Here is a 22,893-nt window from a genome sequence, read left to right on the forward strand (position 1 = left end):
TCATGATTCTCTTTTTGTCTAGTTTGTGTCTCTTCTACAGACTGTGCCAAATTTGGCTTTAACAATGAGAATCTGGTTCGTGGCTGTCATTTGAGAAACAACTCTGCTGGCGTTCTACCAGTAGTTGTATCAGGAGTATTTCGATATGTAATCAAAAAATTAGCCAATTTGTGATCCAATGACAACTGTCGTTTTCTTGAATTTGGATCTAACATTTGTTTTAAGAGGGCACGTTTGATAATTTGTACAGTGCGCTCTGCTGCACCATTCAAACACACCAAGGTTCCACTAGGGTGGTATGGTGGAACCTTGGTGTGTTTCACACCATTTTTGCTCGTAAATTGTGCAAATTCTTCTGAACGAAATTGTGGTCCATTATCCGAAACAATTTCTTCAGGGAGGCCAAATGCAGAAAATAATTTTTGTAAAATGTCCAATGTTTTACTTGTTGTTATTTTCCACATTGGAAACACCTCAACCCACTTTGAATGGCTATCAATTACAATGAACAATTGTTGTCCATTTAATTCAGCAAAATCAATATGTAGCCTTTGCCACACCCTGGGAGGCCATTTCCATGGCTGTAATGGTATTGGTGGTGGTTGCTTGCTTACTGATTGACATGTCGTACAGTGACTCACAATGTACTCTATATCTTTATCAAGACCTGGCCACCATAAATAACTGCGTGAAAAACTCTTGCTCAAGCACATTCCCAGGTGCTGGTCATGGAGGTCTCCTAATAATTTGGACCTGAATTTCTTTGGTATAACCACTCTTGCACCCCACATGATACAATCTTTACTGATAATTCATTCCTACGAATGAAGAATGAATGTGTATCTTTGTCTGTTACCTGGTTTGGCCATCCAGTTGCAATATACTCATACACCTTTGACATCACGTTTGGTTGCTCTACCAATCTCCCCAGCTGTGACTGGCAGTTCATCAATGTATGAAAAATAAAACACTTCTTCCCTATCGGGTGCAACCTGTGATGGGGAAGGCAATCTAGACATTGCATCAGCATTACTGGTGATCAGCTGATTGTCTGTATTCAATATCATATGTATATACTGGCAAAATCAAAGCCCATCTCTGAATTCAGGCTGCAGCTAATGTTGGAACTGGGGACTTTGGATGGAGGATTGCTGTTAGGGGCTTATGGTCTGTAACGATGGTAAACTTACGACCATACAAGTATTTGTGAAACTTCTTGACCCCAAAAATTAATGCCAAAGCTTCCCTTTCAATTTGCGCATAATTTTTCTCACTGGCACTGAGAGTGAGTGAAGCAAAAGCAATTGGTCTCTCCTCCCCACTACTTGATACGTGAGAGATTACTGCCCCAACTCCATACGGAGAGGCATCACATGCTAGCTTAATCTCCTTAGATATGTCATAGTGAACTAACATGGTGCTTTCTACCAATTTGTTTTTACACTCCTTGAATGCTGTATCGCATTCTTTTGACCACTTCCACTGGACCTGTTTTTTCAAAAGTTCATTCAGTGGATGTAATACTGTAGCCAAATTTGGTAGGAACTTCCCAAAATAGTTCAAAAGACCCAAGAATGAACAAAGTTCAGTGACATTCCTGGGAGTGGGTGCATTTCTAATTGCATCCAATTTTTCCTTGGTCGGATGTAAACCATCTTTGTCTACTCTGTACCCTAAGTACTCCACTGAGTTTTTAAATAACTCACACTTACGAGCAGACACTCATACTCTGTGCTTCTCTAGCCATTTGAGGACTTTATTCAATATCTTATTATGAATTTGCCTATTTGGTGCTGAAATTAGTATGTCATCCAAATAACATACTACCCCTTCAATAACTTGCAAAATCTAGTTCAAACATGACTTGGACTCCTCATCTAGTTCAAGCTGTAAGTAGGCATTTGTAAGATCCAGTTTTGAGAAGATCTGACCACCTGTCAGTGCTGTGAACAAATCTTCTATATTCAGCAATGTATTGGGGACATTACCCTCTAGAACCTGGTTTACGGTTACCTTATAATCAACACACAATCTTACTTTCCCATCAGACATAGGTACAACAACAATGGGTGTAGCCCAATTACATCAATCTATCTTACAAATAATGTTCTCAGTCTCTAGTCCATTGAGTTCTTGCTCAACTTTCTCCTTGAGTGCATATGGTACGGAACGTGGCTTGTAGTAAACCGATCTAGCGTCCTCCTGTACCCTGACACTCGCCTTGAAGCCTTGGATCGGACTGCCTGTTTCGCAGAACACCTTTGGATACCGTTTGATAACCTCATCCGTTGATGAAAATCTCGCTTCCACAGAGAAGATCTTACTCCAATCCAGCTTCAGTGAGCTTAACCAATTTCATCCTAGTAAAACAGTCTTGTCTCCTTTCACTATTATTAGAGGCAAGTTCTGAAATTGATCTTTATGTATCACCGGGTGATACAGCCTACTACAGGAATTTTCTCTCCCGAGTAGTCTCGTAGCTCTATCTTGGATTTCTCCAGTTGGAAATCACGCAATTGGTCATGGTACAGTGACTCCGGTACTACACTCACGGAGGTACCCGTGTCAATTTCCATTGGTATCTTGAATCCTGCAATATCTATGTGGATTTTGATGCTTTCTGAATCGCTGTCCGTTAACCTCGTGCTCCTGATGACGTGTAATTCTAACATCTCCTCGTCCTGCTGTTGTTCTTCCAAGCCATGCAGTCTCTTTGGATTACCATTAATAGCTTTGAACGTTGGACTCATAGCTTTAAAAGATGGTTTACCCTTCAGTCGGCATGCCTTTGCAAGATGCCCAGTCTTTCTGCAGAAGAAACACTCTGCCTTCACGTATGAACAACTTTTAGCAATGTGTTGTCCCAGGCACCTATAGCACGACTTCAGCGTTCTGGTAGAATTTCCAGTTTCTGAGACTTTCGCCCATGTCCGTCTTTTACTTTGAACCTGCAGGTGATTTACCTCGGTTGACTGACAACTGTAATCATTATTTAATTCTCGGGAATATTGTTCGGCCGTGCTCATCGACCTCGCTGTCTGACAAGCAATCTCAAAAGTCAAGTCATCCATCGTCAATAACTTCCTTCTGATCGCATCATTTTTCACCCCACAAACAAAACGATCCCGTAATGCTTGGTTTTGAAAGTTTCCAAAATTACAGTGCATCGCTGGTTTTTTTAATGCTATGATATAATCATTGATACTTTCATCAATTGTTTGATTCCGTATCCCGAAACGATAGCTTTCAGCAATTTCTAACGGTTTGGGATTATAGTGCTGCTCCAGATTCGTTAAAATCTCTTTAAGCATTGTGTCCTTTGGCTCGTCAGGCACAAGCAAATTTACAAGGGTTTCGTATAATGTCGGACCTGCCACTGATAATAAAATCGCTTTCTTCCGTTCCAATACAGCCTGGTTCTGGACTGTATTGTTTGGAACTTCGATTATGTTATTTGCAGTGAAATACATTTCTAGCCGATCCACATACGCTTTAAAACGTTCCTGGTCGTGTCTATATTCACCCAAATATCCGATTACACCTGCCATGTTTAATCTCTAGCTGTTCTCACCGTGTGCTGTAGTTTACCTCGGATTTTGTAGCTTTTTTTTCAAAGACAGGAACCTCCAAAATCTTCTGTCAGCTGGCTGAATCCTTCACCAACAAAATTTACGATTTAAACATTCGAAAAATCTCCATCCTCAGTCGCCAACTGTGATATCTTCACAGAGCACGCACACACAGTTCTTAAGATGACAGGCTCTCTTCCGGAAGCTGCCTGTCTGTTTATTATAACTCTGCAGCTGCAGTACACAATACGTCCACATGCACAGTATGGAGCTACAAGCATTACAAGCTTACAGCACTTACAGACATCACGCATGACACCCAGGTCTCGTTGCACCTCCCCTTTTCCTAATCTGCACCCCCAGTGAAGTGTGGAGGGAGTGCTGCATTGTCGGAGGTGCCGTCTTTCGGAGGAGACGTTAAACTGAAGCCCTGTCTGCTCTCTCAGGTGGATGTAAAAGATCCCATGGCTACTATTTCGAAGAAGAGCAGGGGAGTTATCCCCGGTGTCCTGGAGCCAATATTTATCCCTCAATCAACATAACAAAAAAACAGATTATCTGGTCATTATCACATTGCTGTTTGTGGGGGCTTGCTGTGTGCAAATTGGCGTTTCCCACATTACAACAGTCCAAAAAAGTATTTCATTGGCTGTAAAGAGTTAACTGCGTTGCTCTGGATCTGGAGTCACATATAGGCCCAGACCGGGTAAGGACGGCAGATTTCCTTCCCTAAAGGACATTAGTGAACCAGATGGATTTTTACGACAATCCTTCATGGTCACTATTACCGAGACCAGCTTCTTCTTTCCTGAATTTTCCTGAATTCAAGCAGCCAGTGGGATTGGAACAGGCATTCCCTGCATTATTAGTCCAGGAACATAAACACTGTCCTGCTGTACCCTCTCATGGCGAGTGCAATATTATGATAAGGATGAAATAGGAAACTCCGATCAAACTCCTCTTCCTCTCTCCCCTCAGACTGGGCCGGGACATCGCGTTTTAATGATGCCTCAGAGGGAAATGACGGCTGGTCTAGTAACAACGACACCGAGGAGGAGGACACCAACCAGCTGGTCAGTGACTCTTTCACACACACCGCCCAAGTGTCAGCAATTTGTTACGCTTTAAAATCCATCAAATCCTGCCTTAATCAGTCTGAATAACTTCTGTTTATCAACAGCTCCCTGACCATTGGTTCCATCTTCCCCCTTCCCCGTTTCCATTTTCCTCTTCCCCTCCCACCCCCCCCCCCCCCGATCCAACTCTCCCCTCCCCCGAACCAACTCTCTTTTCCCCCCCCGACACAACTCCCCCTTCCTTCCATCCCCGCTTCCCCTGCCCCGCTCTCCCTTCCCCCCCGCTCCCTGCTTCCCCCCCCCCTCTCCCCTCCCCCAGCCGAGATTCTCTCCCTTCTCTTAAAATTAGTCACTCTTTAAAAAATGCCAAAGTATAACTCCGCAAGTGCTGAGAAGCCTCGAGTACATTGTCCAATCGCCCATTGAATGTATTTTTGTACAATTGGCCATTCTGCATGTTTAAGATAGACAGGGTGGGGCTGAATTTTAACTTGCAGTTGGGAAGCCGGCAGGATGGATGGTGTCTCCACGGAGGGCCTGGTCCTCACTCCCATCCCGTCGGCCAGCTGCCCACCTGAACCGGCCGGAAAGAGGCTGCAGGCTCGGCCGGGCCGGGACGACGGGTGTGGATGGGCTGGCCTGGCGACACTCTGGCACATGGCAGGATGGGAGTCGATGCGGCAGGGTCACGCAGGCAGCCGGTGTGGGGGAAGGAGCCCGGGTCAGCAGAGGCCCCAGACTCTCCTTGCAGGTTGCAGAGGAGCACTTTGGCTTCTTTCCCGAGCGTGTTTACCGCAGGGACCCCACTCAGTGCTCCGATCAGTTGTCGGCGGGTTCCTGCCTGTCATGTTTGTAACGACAATGTAACACCACTGCATTACTGTATGCACTCAACTAAAATGCACACCTTGACCACAGGGGGTGAACTTGTGGGAGACACTCCTTACCTGATCACTCAGGTATATAAAGGGAGGTCCCACGCAGGGTCATCATTTCTGGAGTACTGAATAAAGAGTTCAGGTCACGCAGTGGCCTTGTCCCTGGAATGTGCCTCGTGTGGTTTCATGCACTAGAGTAAGGACTTTACACTGCCTACGTCACACGACCCCCTGATCGGTATCAATGAACGAGGCTCCTGTCTGGGTCAGGAGGGCACCTCAGCCCCCACATAAACAGCCGGGCTCAGCAGCTAAGGTGTCAGCCGTGGCTCAGTGGACAGCACTCTCGCCACGGAGGCAGAAGGTCATGGGTTCAAGTCCTAATCCAGCGATTTGAACCCAATAATCCTGGCTGATACTTGACTCAGTTGGTAGCACTCTCAGCTTTGCATCAGCTGGTTTTTTGGAGATAATTTCAAACTTCAAGCTGTGGGAGTGCTGCCATGTTGGAGTTACTACCCTTTAGATGAGAGGTTAAACCCAGGACTGGATGCTAAGAAGAATAGAGTTCTCATAGTGTCCTGGCCACCATTCCTCCCTTAAGCGATAATACAAAAAAAACATACTCCAGAGATTATAACCCTTGAGGTCCTGTTCTTTAATTTAGCTCCGAGTTCCTGGTGCTCCCCAAACAGGACCTCTTGCCGACTCTTCTTGATGTTGTTGGCTCTAACATGGACCACACTGACTGGATCTTCACCCTCCCTTCAGGCCGGTTCGAGATGTCCCTCCCTCTGGCCCCAGGCAGGCAACACACCATGTGGGACTCTCGAACCTTCCTACAAAGGATGCTCTCTATCCCCCTAATTATAGAATCCCCTACAATTACCACATTACACTTCCTCCTCCTCCTCCTCCCTCCTTAGAGCAGCCTCCTGTTCCAAAGTGCTAGGTCCACATTCTGGCTGTCCTTCCCACACTCTTTATCCTTATCCCCACAGGCAGCAAGTACATTGCACCTGTTGAATAGTGTATTCTGTCGTCTCTTGAACATTCTTAGTTCAAATTAACTCTCTTTATTCTGGAGATCACAGACAGCCATGGGCAGCTAAAATGGCGTTCCGCATACAGCCAGTCTCTTAAATACCGATTCAGGGCGCTATACCTCCTAACTAGAGGGCGCTTTACATTATATCGTTACCGATAGGATCAGTTCCTGTGGACCCTTGTTCTCTATCTTAACTGGGTCTCCCTTACTCCGCACATTATCGGTCACACCAGCCCCATTCTGATCCTGCACCTCTCCACGAGGTGTGGATCAGATACTCCTTCCCCTCCCTTAAGTGTCAGAGTGTCTCCAACTCGCACTCCAGCTCAATGACTCTGAGTCGGGGAGATTGGAGAGCTCCCATCCCGTGACATACAAAAAAAAGCTGCTCATTCACCTCATTGTTGTTTGTGGGATCTTGCTGTGTATACAATGGCTGCTATATAAGGTCACTATTGCGCATCTCAGGAAAACCCCAAATCACTTCACAGCTGATCAATAATCTGAAGTAGAGCACGTGAGGAAACCACAAAGCATTGGATCGCCTATGAAATCGCGGCAAACGAGCCAAAGGTGGGCAACGGAAACGCTACAAGCAAACCCTCAAAGCCTCCCTGATAAAGAGCGACATCCCCACTGACACCTGGGAGTCTCTGGCCGAAGTGGAGGAAGTGCATCTGGGAGGGCGCTGAGCACCTCGAGTCTCAACACCGAGAGCATTCAGAAAACAAGCGCAGGCAACGGAAGGAGCGTGCGGCAAACCTTGGGATGTCTTACTACGTTACAGGCGCTGTATAAATGCAAGTTGTTGTTGTAAAGTGAATTAAGGGGATATTTGAGAGATGCCATGAGGTCCCGCTATAAAGCAAGCCATTGTTCCCTTTACAGATATACTTTAATTGTCTTTGTACATCAATGTATGTTTCTGCTTTCAGTCCCCGGGGAGGTACAAAGCTCGCACGGACGGTAAAAGACAAGATTCTGAAGAACTGCTAATTAAAAGCGGAGATGTGGTCCAGTTAATGCACGAGGATGGTGAAGGACAGTGGTAAGTCCGGCTGGCATTCCCCAATGACATCGGAATGTAGAAACAGGAGCATGCCTTTCTCCCTCATGTCTTTATCCAGCTTCCTCTTAAAGGCATCTACGCAATTCGCCTCAACCACTCGCTGTGGTAGCGAGTTCCACATTCTCACCACTCCAATCACAGGGGGTAACTCGCTGTCGTTATGTTTAACTCCCCCGCCCCCCCCTCCCCTGCCCAACCCTTCCCTCACCCTGATTTCCACCAGGCGGGGGAGGAGGGGGGCAGTCAAAATTGGGTCATTATAAAAACATTGAAAATAGGTGCAGGAGTAGGCCATTCGGCCCTTCGAGCCTGCACCACCATTCAATATGATCATGGCTGATCATGCAACTTCAGTACCCCATTCAACTTTCTCTCCATATCCCTTGATCCCTAAGGGCCATATCTAACTCCCTTTTGAATATATCTAATGAAATGGCCTCAACAACTTGCTGTGGTAGAGAATTCCACAGGTTCAGAATTCACTGAGTGAAGACGTTTCTCCTCATCTCCGTCTTAAATGGCTTACCCCTTATCCTGTGACCCCTGGTTCTGGACTTCCCCAACATCAGGAACATTCTTCCTGCATCTAAACTGTCCAATCCCGTCAGAATTTTATATGTTTCTATGAGATCCCCTCTCATTCTTCTAAATTCCAGTGAATATAAGCCCAATCAATCCCGTCTCTCCTCATATATCAGTCCTGCCATCCCGGGAATCAGTCTGGTGTACCTTCACTGCACTCCCTCAATAGAAAGAATGTCCTTCCTCAGATTAGGAGACCAAAACTGTACACAATATTCAAGTATGATGTAATAAAAGTCATAAGATCAGATGAGGGCTGCGAGAGGAGGTCGAGGAGGGTTATCATGTATCTGCTGAACAAGTAGTATTTGATGACATTTAGCATGTTGCGACAGAAGTCGCTTGACCATTTTGATAATTCAATTCACCGATCCAGTTAGACTTTGAGATTTCTTTTGCCACAGAAGTGTTGAAACTAGCCGGCATGAGTTCTCTCTTCTGCCCTCCTGTGAGCCTCTCGTGCTTTCCAGTGTCCGCTGTGGCTCAGTGGGTAGCACTCTCACCTCTGAGTCAGAAGGTCATGGGTTCAAGTCCCACTCCAGAGACTTAAGCACAAAATCTAGGCTGACACTCCCAGTGCATTGCTGAGGGAGCGCTGCATTGTCAGAGGTGCCGTCTTTCGAATGAAACATTAAACCGAGACCCCGTCTGCTCTCTCAAGCGGACATAAAAGATTCCAGGACACTATTTCGAAGAAGAGCAGGGGAGTTATCCCTGGTGTCCTGGGGCCAATATTTATCCCTCAATCAGCATCATTAAAACAGATTATCTGGTTATTGTCACATTGCTGTTTGTGGGAGCTTGCTGTGCGCAAATTGGCTGCCGCGTTTCTCACATTATAACAGTGACTGCACTTCAAAAAGTACTTCATTGGCTGTAAAGTGCTTTGGGACGTCCGGTGGCCGTGAAAGGCGCCATCGTTGTCTACGACTCAGGTTCATAATGTATAAATAAATTGAAGCTTCTAATCGATATGGAATTATACCGAAGATTATTTGCAACAGGAAAAGGAACAAGCCAGAAAAAAAACTAAATAGGGAGACAGCACAAACCGATCGCATCCTTGCCTTGATGTTTACCTCATAGGATTGAATGAACTTTATAACTAAATGGCCTTCTCTGGTATCAGTTTACATTGTTTAACTGTAATCCCATCTCAAACCCGGCTACTCGTGAATACTGATATAGAGTTACACACCTCCGACAGTGCAGTGTTAGTGATATTGGTGGAGGGATAAATATCAGTCAGGGCACGGGGAGAACTCCCATGCTCTGCTTTGGTATAGTGCTATGAGATCATTTATGTCCACCTGAGAGGACAGAGAGAGCCTCAGTTTAATGTCTCATCCAGAAGACGGCACATCCGGCAGTGCGACACTCCCACAGAACTGCCCCTCCGACAGTGCAGCACTCCCTCAGAACTGCCCCTCCAACAGTGCAGAGCTCCCTCAGAACTACCCCTCCGACAGTGCAGCACTCCCTCAGAACTGCCCCTCCAACAGTGCAGAGCTCCCTCAGAACTGCCCCTCCGACAGTGCAGCGCTCCTTCAGTATTGACCCTCCGGCAGTACACCGTTCCCTCAGCACTGCACTGAGTGTGTCAGCCTGGATTTATGTGCTCAAGCCACTGGTGTGTGGAATTGAACCCACATCATCATCACAGGCAGTCCCTCGGAATCGAGGAAGACTTGCTTCCACTCTAAAAGTGAGTTCGCAGGTGACTGAACAGTCCAATACGGGAATTACAGTCTCTGTCACAGGTGGGACAGACAGTGGTTGAAGGAAAGGGTGGGTGGGGAGTCTGGTTAGCCGCACGCTCCTTCCGCTGCCTGCGCTTGGTTTCTGCATGCTCTTGGCGCTGAGGCTCAAGGTGCTCAGCGCCCTCCCGGATGCTCTTCCTTCACTTAGGTCGGTCTTTGGCCAGGGACTCCCTGGTGTCGGTGGGGTTGTTGCATTTTATTAAGGAAGCTTTGACGGTGTCCTTGAAGCGTTTCCTCTGCCCACCTGGGGTTTTCTTGCCGTGCAGGAGTTCCGAGTAGGGCACTTGCTTTGGGAGTCTCGTGTCAGGCACGCGGACGATGTGGCCTGCCCAGCGGAGCTGGTCGAGTGTGGTCAGCGCTTCGATGCTGGGGATGTTGGCCCAAGCAAGATCACTGACGTTGGTGTGTCTGTCCTCCCAGTGGATTTGCAGGACCTTGTGGAGGCAGCGCTGGTGGTACTTCTCCAGTGCTTTGAGGTGTCTACTGTATATGGTGCACGTCTCTGAGCCATATAGGAGGGCAGGTATCACTACTACCCTGTAGACCACAAGCTTGGTGCCAGATTTAAGGTCCTGGTCTTCAAATACACTTCCTCAGGCGACCGAAGGCTTCGCTGGCACACTGGAGGTGGTGTTGGACCTCATCATGGATGTCTGCCCTTGCTTATAGTAGGCTCCCGAAGTATGGAAAGTGGTCCACATTGTCCAGGGCCGCGCTGTGGATTTTGATGACTGAGGGGCAGTGCTGTGCGGTGAGGGCAGGCTGGTGGAGGACCTTTGTCGTTCAGCGTAAGGCCCATGCTTTTGTACGCCTCGGTGAAGGTGTTGACAATGGCTTGGAGTTCGGCCTCTGAGTGTGCGCAGACACAAGCGTCGTCCGCGTACTGTAGTTCGACGACAAAGGATGGGACGACTTTGGATCTAGCCTGGAGGTGACGATGGTTAAACATTGGTTCTATAGTTTAGTTCCATTCCAGTGGGGAGCTTGTTGAGTCTGAGGTGGAGCATTGCAGCGAGGAAGATCAAGAAGAGCATTGGTGCGATAACGCAGCCCTGCTTCACCCCGGTCCGGATGTGGATTGGGTCTGTGGTGGATCCGTTGGTCAGGATCACGGCCTGCATGTCATCGTGGAGCAGGCGGAGGATGGTGACAAACTTTTGGGGGCAGCCGAAACGGAAGAGGATGCTCCATAGTGCCTTGGTGGTTAACAGTGTCAAAGGCCTTTGTGAGGTCAAAGAAGGCCATGTATAAGGGTTGGTGCTGTTCCTTCCATTTCTCTTGTAGTTGTTGCATGGTGAAGATCATGTCCGTTGTACCCCGTAGTGGACGGAATCCTCACTGTGGCTCCGGGAGGAGCTGTTCAGCCACAGGAAGAAGACGGTTGAGGAGGATTCTTGCGATGACTTTCCCAGAGACCGACAGCAGGGAGATTCCTCTGTAGTTGCCGCAGTCGGACTTGTCCCCTTTGATGAAGATGGTCATGATTACAGCATCTCTGAGATCTCCCGGCATGCTCTCCTCCTTCCAGATGAGAGAGATGAGGTCATGCATTCATGCCAATAGCGCTTCTACACCATACTTTAGAGCTGTAGCGGGGATTCCATCTGCTCCTGATGCCTTGTTGTTCTGGAGTTGACGAATAGCCTTTTCTACCTCGTGCAGGGCTGGGGTTTTGCTGAGATGGGGATGGGTACCATGCTGCGGGATGGAGTCGAGGACACTCGTCTCGAAGGTAGATTCTCGGTTCAGGAGATCTTCGCACTCTCCACACCTCGGATTGCTCACCATCTCCCCGAAAGGCGCTGCTCAGCGCCGAGCTTGCAGCTCACACCTCACCGTAGGCAACTAGGCCCATACAACAGAGCTTGGTCTCCAGTCGTCTTGGACCTCCTTGCCACTGGATCGAGACCTTGCTGTGCTAAGCCCGTGTGGTAGCTGGTGTGCAATGGCCACCCCATGTTAAAAAAGCTCACGTACAGGCATCTTCCACCCTTCAAAATGAAGTTCGGGACCTAGAACGTCAGGACCCTTATTGACAACCCCAACAGCGACCTCTTTGACCAAGCTTTTGGACACCTGTGCTAATTTCTTCTTATGCGGCTAGGTGTCAAATTTTTTAATCTCGTAATACTCCTGTGAATCGCCTTGGGACATTTCACTCCGTTAAAGGCGCTATATAAATACAAGTTGTTGTTCTTCCCCTGTCCTCCTGAGATGGTGATGAATGCTTCCTGATCCCAGCGGAGGGGACGTTGAGGCAAGGAACTGAGTGAGGCAGGGTGTGTGAGGGATCAAACCTCCATTCTTCCACTTTCACTTTCTATTCTTCCCTGGGCTTTCAGGATTTTGCGATTCTTCCTCCAGTTTTCCCTGCATTCTGTCAAAATGTATTCCCGAATCTCGTTCCCTTTGGCCCTGACACATAAGGAGGTCATGATCCTCCTGGCTACTCATGGCGAGATGACAATCAATACCCACGTGCGCTCCAGTTCACGTCCCCCAGTCCATCTTTTTCTTTGTTGCAAAACTGCAGACATGGAAATGTTGTTGGGAGGGATTGGCTCTATTTTCAACTCAAGGTGGGCAGTACTTTCTCTGGCTTTGGCCAAGTCTCCGATTATACGTGAGACCGACTTCCGTCACAGGGCACCCCTGGTTTACAAAGGGAGAGCATGTCCAGTGACATTTATATAGTAAAACATCCCAAGGTGCTTCGCAGGAGCGATTATTAACACAAAATTTGACACCGAGCCACACAAGGAGATATTAGGACAGGTGACCAAAAGCCTGGTCAAAGAAGTAGCTTTTAAGGAGGCTCTTAAAGGAGGACAGAGAGGTTTAGGGAGGGAATTCCGGAGCTTCGGGCCCAAGCAACTGAAGGCACGGCCACCGATGGTTGAGGGATTATAATCGGGGATTTGATAGATGATCCAGTGCTTTGTGGTTCATTCACTCGCTCCCCTTCAGAGTATTGATCAGCTGTGAAGTGATTTGGGGCTTTCCTGAGAGATGCAATAGTGACCTTATATAGCAGCCATTGTATACACAGCAAGATCCCACAAACAGCAATGAGGTGAATGAGCAGCTAATTTGTTTTTTGTATCATCGGTTAAGCGAGGAATGGTGGCCAGGACATCAGAAGAACTTTGTTCTTCTCAACATCTAGTCATGCGACGCATCGAGGTGAAACCTTAACTCAGTTTCTCTCCACAGTTGCTGTCTGACTCGCTGAGTATTTCCAGCATTTTCTGTTTTTATTAAAGGTGATATTAGGGCAGGTGACTAAAAGCTTGGTCAAAGAGTTGGGTTTTAAGGAGCGTCTGAAAGGAGCAGAATGAGGCGGAGAGGTTTAGGGAGGGAGTTCCAGAGCTTAGGGCCTCGGCAGCTGAAGGCACGGCCACCCATGGTGGGGTGATTATATTCAGTCTCTGGCAAAGTTATGCTCACCTGTTGCAAAATAAAAAAGAGAAGTGTTAAAAAGTACAGAGGTCATCATCATAGGCAGTCCCTCGGAATTGAGGAAGACTTGCTTCCACTCTAAAAGTGAGTTCTCAGGTGACTGAACAGGCCAATACGGGAATTACAGTCTCTGTCACAGGTGGGACAGACAGTGGTTAAGGAAAGGGAGGGTGGGACTGGTTTGCCGCACGCTCCTTCCGCTGCCTGCGCTTGTTTTCTGCATGTTCTCGGCGACGAGACTCGAGGTGCTCAGCGCCCTCCCGGATGCTCTTCCTCCACTTAGGGCGGTCTTTGGCCAGAGACTCCCAGGTTTCAGTGGGGATGTTGCATTTTATCAAGGAGGCTTTGAGGGTGTCCTTGAAACATTTCCTCTTCCCACCTTTGGCTCGCTTGCCGTAAAGGAGTTCCGAGTAGAGTGCTTGCTCAATGAGACATGATATAGAAAGAAAGGAAAGAAAATGTCTTGCATTTATATTGTACCTTTCATTACAAAGTACAAATTATTTACAGCACAGAAACAGACCATTCAGCCCAACAGGTCCGTGCCGGGATTTATGCTCTACACCAGCCTCCTCCTACCCCTCTTCATCTCACCCTATCAGCATATCCTTCTATACATAAGAACATAAGTACATAAGAAATAGGAACAGGAGTAGGCCATACGACCCCTCGAGCATGATTCAGTAAGATCATGGCTGATCTGATCATGGACTTAAGTCCACTTCCCCGCACGCTCCCCATAACCCCTTATCCCCTTATCATTTAAGAAACTGTCTATTTCTGTCTGAAATTTATTCAATATCCCAGCTTCCAGAGCTCTCTTAGGCAGTGAATTCCACAGATCCACAAACCTCTGAGAGAAGAAATTTCTCCTCGGCTCAGCTTTAAATGAGCGGCCCCTTATTTTAAGATCATACCCTCTAGTTCTAGTCTCTCCTAACAGTGGAAACATCATCTCTGCATCCACCTTGTCGAGCCCCCTCATAATCTTATAAGTTTCGATAAGATCACTTCTCATTCTTCTGAATTCCAATGAGTAGACGCCCAACCTACTAAACCTTTCCTCATAAGTCAACCCTCTCATTTCTGGAATCAAACTTGTGAATCTTGCCTCCAAAGCAAGTATATCCTTTCGTAAATTTGGAAACCAAAACTACACGCAGTATTCCAGGTGTGGTCTCACCAATACCTTGTATAGCTGTAGCAAGACTTCCCTGCTTTTATACTCCATCCCCTTTGCAATAAAGGCCAAGCTACCATTGGCCTTCCTGATCACTTGCTGTACCTGCATACTATCCTTTTGTGTTTCATGCACAAGTACTCCCAGGTTCCGCTGTACTGCGACACTTTGCAATCTTTCTCCATTTAAATAATAACTTCTCTTTGATTTTTTTTCTGCCAAAGTGCATGACCTCACACTTTCCAACATTAGTCTCCATCTGCCAAATTTTTACCCACTCACTTAGCCTGCTTATGTCCTTTTGCAGATTTTTTGTGTCCTCCTCACGCATTGCTTTTTCTCCCATCTTTGTATCGTCAGCAAACTTGGCTACGTTACACTCGGTCCCTTCTTCCAAGTCGTTAATATAGATTGTAAATAGTTGGGGTCCCAGCACTGATCCCTGTGGCACCCCACTAGTTACTGATTGCCAACCAGAGAATGAACCATTTATCCCAACTTCCTGTTCTCTGTTGGCATTGATAGAGGATTGGCTAACTAATATATTACCCCCAACCCCGTGAACTTTTATCTTGTGCAGTAACCTCTTATGTGGTACCTTTCTCCCTCATGTGTTTATCCAGCTTCCCCTTAAATGCGTCGATACTATTCGCCTCAACCACTCCCTGTGGCATGAGTTCCACATTCTCACCGCTCTCTGGGTAAAGACGTTTCTCCTGAATTCCCTACAGGATTTATTAGTGACTATCTTATATTGATGACCCCTAGTTTTGGACTCCCCACAAATGGAAGCATCTTCTCTACGTCTACCCTATAATTTTAAAAATCTTTATTAGGACAGGTCTCGGTCATCTCTGTTCTAGAGAAAAGAGCGCCAGCCTGTTCAGTCTCTCCTGATGGAACCTCTCAGTTCTGGTATCATCCTTGTAAATCTTTCTTGCATCTTTTCCAATGTCTCATATCCTGGAGACCAGAAATGTGCACTCCAAGTGTGGTGTAACCAAGGTGCTATATGAGTTTAACACAACTTTTTTGCTTTTCAAGTGTATCCCTCTAGAAATTAACTGCAGTGTTTGGTTTGCCTTTATGTCTGTATTAACCTGCATCGCTATTTTTAGTGATTTGTGAATGCATATCCCCAGACCTCTCTGCTCCTCTACCCCATTTAGAATCCTATTTTCCAAGGAATATGTTGCCTCTTCATTCTTCCTACCAAAGTGCACTACCTCACACTTATCGATATCGAAATTAATTTGCCAATGACAGGCCCATTCCGAAAGTTTATCAATGTTGTCATGTATTTTGTCGCGTGTTAACCACACCACCCAATTTGGTGTCGTCTTCAAATTTTGAAATTGTACTTCCGATTCCTGAGACTAAATCCTTTATGTAAATGGTGAAGAACAGTGGCCCCAGCACCGATCCCTGTGGAGTACAGCTTCCCACCAGTAGGGGGCACTAAAGCGAGTGGTGTTCCAGTTTGATTTAGGATCAGGAGGAGGCCATTCAGCCCCTCGAGGCTGTTCCGCCATTCAGTGAGATCATGGCTGATTGGGATCATTTTCTATATTTCCTTTAGAAATACGAGGGGGGATTGCACAAACCAGGGTTGCATTCCTAAGAATTTAGAAGGTTAAAGGGTGATCTGATCAAAGTTTTCAGGATATTAAGGGGAACGGATAGGGTAGATGGAGAGAAACTATTCCCGCTGGTTGGGGAGTCTAGGACTAGGGGCCATAGTCTAAAAATTAGAGCCAGACCTATCAGGAGTGAAATTAGGAAATGCTGCTACAAGTTGAACCTTCCTTATCCGGAACCCTCTGGACCTGGCCTGTTCCGGATAAGGGATTTTTCCGGACAAGGGGTGGTCACCTTAAATTGGATGGTACAGGTACTGAGCAAGGGGATATCTGCTTGGGGCTGGGAGTGTGGCAGAGAGCTCATTGGGGGGGGGGCACGCGGTGGATCGGGGTGAGGTGGTGGATCGGCGGTGGGGGGGCTCGGTGGATCGCAGGGAGTCGGCAGCGAGGAAGGACTTCAATTTGTTCATGTCGGAGTTCTGCGCATGCGCCACCCAGTGGCCGGGAATGGTTCCGGACGAGGGGTGGTTCTGGATGAGGGCGTTCCGGATAAGGGAGGTTCAACCTGTACACACAAAGGGCGGTAGAAGTTTGGAACTCTCTTCCGCAAACGGCAATTGATGCTGGGTCAATTGTTAATTTGATTGATAGATTTTTGTTAACCAAAGCTATTAAGGGATATGGGCCAAAGGTGGGTGGATGGAGTCAGGTCGTAGGTCGGCCATGATCTCATTGAATGGCAGAGCAGACTCGAGGGGCCAAATGGCCTACTCCTGCTCCTATGTTGGAGGTTGGAATGCTTTGCCAAGGGATGTGGTTGAGACCAAGACCAAGACCTTTGCACCTTTTACAGGGAGAGTCGATTAACAGATGCAGGCCGTGGAGAGGGAGCAGGGCAGTGGGAGTTGGGTTTTGGAACAATGGGAATGCTTCAATGATTGACGCATGCTCTGTGATATTTAAAGGTTTGTGAAAAACCTGAACCGGGGGCAGCAAGCTTGGGTCTCTGTCAACAGTTTACAGATCATTGTTGGAGATTGTCGCTCCCAAGCCACCAGCTCATCGGGTAAGGAGACTGCTCTTGCACTCAGATATTGTACTGAACCTTTGTGTTGCATGTGATATTAATGAACATAGGAACAGGAAGAGGCCATTCAGCCCCTCGAGCCTGCTCTGTCATTCAATTAGATCATGCCTGATCTGCAACCTAACTCCAGCTTACCCGCCTTTGGTTCCGTAACCCTTAATACCCTTACCCAACAAAGATCCATCAATCTCAGTTTTGACATTTTCACTTGACCCCCCCAGCCTCAACAGCTTTTTGGGGGGAGAGAGTTCCAGAGTTCCAGATTCCCACTGCCCTTTGTGTGAAGAAATGCTCCCTGACATCATCCCTGTATGGCCTGGCTCTAATTTTAAGGTGACACCCCCTTGTTCCCACCAGAGGGAATAGATTCTCTCCATTGACCCTGTCAACTCCTTCAATCATCGTAAACACCTCAATTACATCGCCCCTTAATCTTCTACACTCGAGGGAACACCAGAGGGTACGGTAGCCCAGTGGTTATGTTATGGGACTAGTAATCCAGAGGCCTGCACTAATTCAGTTAATTAGATAAATTTGGAATAAAAACTAGCATCAGTAATGGTGACCATGAAACTACCGGATTGTTGTAAAAACCCATCTGGTCACTAATGCCCTTTAGGGAAGGAAACCTGCCGCCCTTACCCGGTCTGGCCTCTATGTGACTCCAGACCCACAGCAATGTGGTTGAGTCTTAACAGCACTCTGCAGTTCAAGAAAGCGACTCACCACCTTCTCGAGGGCAATTTAGGGATGGTCAATAAATGCCAGAATCCCGTGAATGAGTAACCAAAAGCCCAGTCTCTGCAACCTGGTTAACCCTTTTAGCCCCGGTATCAATCTAGTGAATCTGTGCTGCTCCCTCTCCAAGGCAAATATCTCCTTCCTGAGGGTCAGTGCCCAGGACTGAGCGCAGTTACTCCATATGTGGTCTGACCGAGGCTCTGTACAATTGGAGTATCACGTCCTCCCCTTTGCATTCCAGCCCTCTTGAGGTAAAGGCCAACACTGCAGCGCTCCCTCAGTACGGCCCCTTCGACAGCACGGCGTTCCCTCAGTACTGCCCCTCCGACAGTGTGGCGCTCCTTCAGCACTGCCCCTCCGGCAGTGCGCCTCTCCTTCAGCACTGGCCCCTCCGACAGCGTGGCACTCCCTCAGTACTGCCCCTCCGACAGCATGGCACTCCTTCAGCACTGCACTGGAGTGTCGGCTTAGATTTTTGTGCCCAAGTCCCTGGAGTGGGACTTGAACCCACGACCTCCTGACTCAGAGGTAGGTGTGCTACCCACTGAGCCACAGCTGTTGTGAGGTACTTTTTTGTCTGGCTGTGCTGTACCTGAGCTTGGAGTGGCCAAAGTGAAAAGTTGGAACACTTGAGTACCAACTCCATCCCTGCTCAAAGAAGTATTGTGAATAAACAGTGAATACATGTACATTATGAATAATATACAAATTAACTGAACTCAAAGTAATATTTTGTACTAAAATAAACTCTGCTTATCCAGTTAAACAATTTAAATAAATCAGCAAAAGCAATTTTATTGTGAATTTAAAACAAATTGAATTAAGTGACTTTGAAATAACAGGAGCAGATATACTCTGGAAGTAGTTTATTTTCTATGGGTGAGCAGCCCAGGCATGTTCTGTACTCGTCGAATTTATGAAAGACAGATGTATGTGGTTATATTTGTTTGGCTTTAGTTTATCATTGTTTCCGCTACCTGATTCTTGCCGTGCAGCGCTGCACGGTTGGAGGGTACATGATACTGCGCTGTGTACGCTTCAGAATTAGTCTGAGTCTGAACCTTTCACTGTGTGATAACACAGAAAGGAGCTACATACTGCAGATGCTGGAAATCCGTAAGAGGAACAGAAAATGTTGGAGACACTTGGCAGGTTAGGGACCATCTGTGGATTCTAATCTGCTGCCTGACCTGCTGAGTGTCTCCACCATTTTCTGTTCCCTTACAGTATGCTGTTGTTCAGCTGAGCTGTTGCCAGAGTTTGCACTGCACTCAACAGGCCCTCCCTCCCACCCTCTGAAATATCTTCAGCCAAGAAAAGCAACTCTTGGCAACCATTGGTAATGCCTCATAAATAACAGTATAAAAGTACTGTGCCCAGATATTGTTGTCCAGTATAAAAGGAACAGGAGGAGGCCATTCGGCCCCTCGAGCTTGTTCCACCATTCCAATATATCAGGGCTGATCTATATCTTAACTCCATTCCCCGCCTTTGCACCATATCCCTCGATACCCTTGCCCAACAAAAATCTCTCCATCTCAGTCTTGAAAGCTCCAACTGCCCCTAGCATCTACAGGCTTTAGAAACATAGAAATTTACAGCGCAGAAGGAGGCTATTTCGGCCCATCGTGTCCACACCAGCGACAAAGAGCCGCATGGCCCTCGGTCAGCCGCCCTAAAGGTTACATACAACCCATGAACAATGACGGAAAGGCAAAGAGCACCCAGCCCAACCAATCCGCCTCACACCACTACAACACCTCTTATACTAAAAACATCTACACTCCACCCTAACTCTGGGGAGAGAGGTGCAGATTTACACTGCCCTTAAAATGAAGAGGGCCTTCCTGATTTCATTGATCTTTGTGACATTGTTTGTGACACACTTGGACGTTGCATGAAACACCAGAAAGAAAGTTCCACTCGTTGCTTGACTGAAGCCCAAACCATTGAACATCTTGCCACTGGTTTTACACATTGTATAAATTGCTCACATTTCTGTGGCTGCCGTTAATGGACAGAAAATGGAAGAATCACCCTGCACAGAAGGTGGCCATTCGGCCCATCGCTTCTGGTATTGGCTTCTGAAGGAGTTATCCATCTAGTCCCATTCCTCCGACCTTTCCCCACGTCCTTTCAAAATTTTTATAGAATCATGGGAAAATCATGGGAGTGGCTTGCCTGAAATTCCTGATTTGTAGTCCCAGTGGGTGATGTCCCCACACCTGGAGTGCAAATATGTAAAGCGTTATAACGCTGTGCCACGCGCCTTGTGCGTTTCCGCACTTTCCTCTTCCGCTGACACAATCCAACGTGACTGCATAGCTCAACAAGGCAGAACGGCTCTTTAAGCTGTTGCCTTCATCCAAGCTTAGAAATGATAGTAGGCGATTTCAACAAATGCTTGATGCCTTTGGACGACAGTTGTCTCTCTGCTGTTTTAATTGCCAGCATTGACCTGTTCAGAATAAAGGGGTTTGACGCCTGAATTAAACTTGCGGGCAGAAGGAATGTAATAGAAATGCATTTAAGCATTTTTCCATCAGTAATTTATAGGCCAGACATGTCTGTTCATCAAAGATTGACCTTTTTCTAACTTCTGCTATTACCATCTCAATTCGGCCCATCATCCCTTGCGTCTCTCTAATCTCTCCTGCCTTCCACCTTATCACCAACCTTCCCTTTTGTTCATTCAGCCCCTCCCCCCTTTCAGTGCTCTGTAAAAATCTGTTCATTTCGAACATTCGCCAATTTTGACGAAGGGGTCGTCGACCTGAACAGATGCTGCCTGATCTGCCGGGTATTTCCAGCATTTTCTGTCCTTATTTCAGATTCCAGCATCAGCAGTATTTTGCTTTCGTTTTGATTGTTCATCAGATACTTGCACTAAGGAGACGTTTGTGGTTGAAGTGTGAAGAGTGCAGCCTTGTGTTTTGTCTTTCAGGGTTGGACATTCACAAGATAAGAAAAATCAATTCATCACCTTGAGCTGAATAATTCAGGAGACCTGGCCCTGACACATTCGGTATATAGCTTATCCTCTCTTTTTCTCAAACAGCTTCTCCATATCTTGGCTTCCTCTCGTGTTGGAGGAGCTTTGCAGGATGAATGTTTCTCCACCTGTACCTCATGCCTCTAGTCAGCAGGGACCTGCGGAATCCATCCCATAATTCATGGATGAAGAGGAAGCCGTTTCTTAAGGCAGTTGTGCAATAAACTCAGAGACGGGTCTTGATGGCGTGACTCTGTGAACCGCAAGAGAGTAAAAGACATTCAGAGACGGAGCGATGAGCACGGAGCCGACCTTCTTGCGGCCATTCAGGCAAAGACCCACACTTATGGGCAGTTCCATGGACCTGCTGCATTCTCCTGACTGAATTCTTGGGTTCTTGTGCTGAATATGGAGAGGAGTCTCCTTGTTTTTGTAATTGCTAAGTATTTTGTGTGTGGATGCTAGATCATTCTGAGGAAATAATGTTTACATAATCCATATTTTTAATGTTGCGTTGACATAGAAAAATAATATAACTCCGTGTAAGAAAGTTCTATGTTTTTATCAATGATATATGTTGACATTGTTGACAATCATGGCTGATTTTTATATGTAATTATAACTGTCACAAGGCTTCTTGTGGAAGTATTTAGTGTGTTGGTATGTTTTCATACTTTATTTGTGTCCGCAGAGAAGACTAGGGATCCCCAATACTCCCATTGGCCTTCGACTCGTGTCCCATCATGCACAGCACCCTAGTGACCACCGGCTGATGTCCTTCCTCACGTTATGATCCTTCGACAGCTCGGAGAGTGCATTGCCTCGTTCCCATAGCTTGCCTTCTTTGTCCCTTTTCTTTATGCCGTGTCCCTCCCGATACCTCATATCCCTTCCCGCCCTGGATCCATCGGATTCCCACCTTCCACTCTTTCTGAGGTCGATCGGATTCAGATGCCCAAATCCCGCATCACCACAACCTTTGGGGAAATTAGTGGGAGGGATGGGATCAGCCATTCTCCACTAAATATTAATTCAATATTTGAAGCCGCAGAAATCCATTAAAAATGTAAATGCCTCTCCTACTGCAGCAGGTTGCATCCCCTGAATCTTAATTGCATTGCGCTCATACCAGAGAATGTTTCTCTCTATCTGTTTCTCTCTCCCTATTTCTCTCACTCTCTCTCTATCTTTCTCTCTCTCTCTATCTGTGTCTCTCTCTTTCTCTCTCTTTCTCTCTCTTTCTATCTGTTTCTTTCTTTCTCTCTTTCTCTCTCGCTCTCTCACTGTTTCTCTCTCTTTCTCTCTTTCTCTCTATCTATATATATCTGTTTCTCTATTTCTCTCACTCTCTCTATCTGTTTCTCTCTATTTGTTTCTCTCTCTCTATTTGTTTCTCTCTCTCTATTTCTCCCTCTATCTGTTTTTCTCTCTTTCTCTTTATCTGTTTCTCTCTCTCTCTCTCTATCTATTTCTCCCTCTCTCTATTCCTTTCTCTCTCTCTCTCCTTTCTCTCACTCACTCTCTCTCTCTCTCTCTCTCCCTCTTGTACACTCTCCAACACTTATTGCCCTTCTCAGTTGTACCTGACCTGCTGATGACCTGCTAACCATGCCATTGCATTCAGGTAGACCTCATTCACCAAAGAGTCCTCAGCTCTTCCGTTCGTCATTCCTTCATCTGTCGCTCGCCTTCCTTTGTGTCCATCTGTCCTTCATCCCGTCACACCCAATGCCACTTTTGTACGTATTGGCTCCCTTCAGTGACAGTCACTGTTCCCAGTGCTCTTCAGCATGTACCAGTCTATGAGAATGAAGCGGCTTCACGCACACTGAAGGCTACAGTGAAGGCCGGAATCACTGGCGCAATTCCAAC

The 22,893-nt window shown here is 46.8% G+C and overlaps 1 protein-coding gene across 4 annotated transcripts in view; it reads left to right on the forward strand.

Annotated features, from left to right (window-relative positions):
* mcf2a (MCF.2 cell line derived transforming sequence a) overlaps nt 1–22,299 on the forward strand; it is a 199,988-nt gene extending 177,689 nt beyond the window's left edge. For 2 of the 4 annotated variants that reach the window (XM_070882893.1, XM_070882896.1), the window contains 4 exons: nt 4,548–4,642; nt 7,507–7,619; nt 17,167–17,267; nt 21,088–21,226. In XM_070882893.1, coding sequence (XP_070738994.1) covers nt 4,548–4,642; nt 7,507–7,619; nt 17,167–17,267; nt 21,088–21,137 — 359 coding nt within the window. In that variant the 3' untranslated portion in view covers nt 21,138–21,226. Of the gene's footprint in view, nt 1–4,547; nt 4,643–7,506; nt 7,620–17,166; nt 17,268–20,973 lie in introns of all 4 variants that reach the window. The other 2 variants (XM_070882894.1, XM_070882895.1) reach the window with 2 other exon arrangements.
* The last annotated feature ends 594 nt before the right edge of the window (nt 22,300–22,893 follow it).

This window comes from Pristiophorus japonicus, chromosome 6 (assembly GCF_044704955.1).
Source record: "Pristiophorus japonicus isolate sPriJap1 chromosome 6, sPriJap1.hap1, whole genome shotgun sequence".
In the NCBI taxonomy this organism is placed as follows: domain Eukaryota; kingdom Metazoa; phylum Chordata; class Chondrichthyes; family Pristiophoridae; genus Pristiophorus; species Pristiophorus japonicus.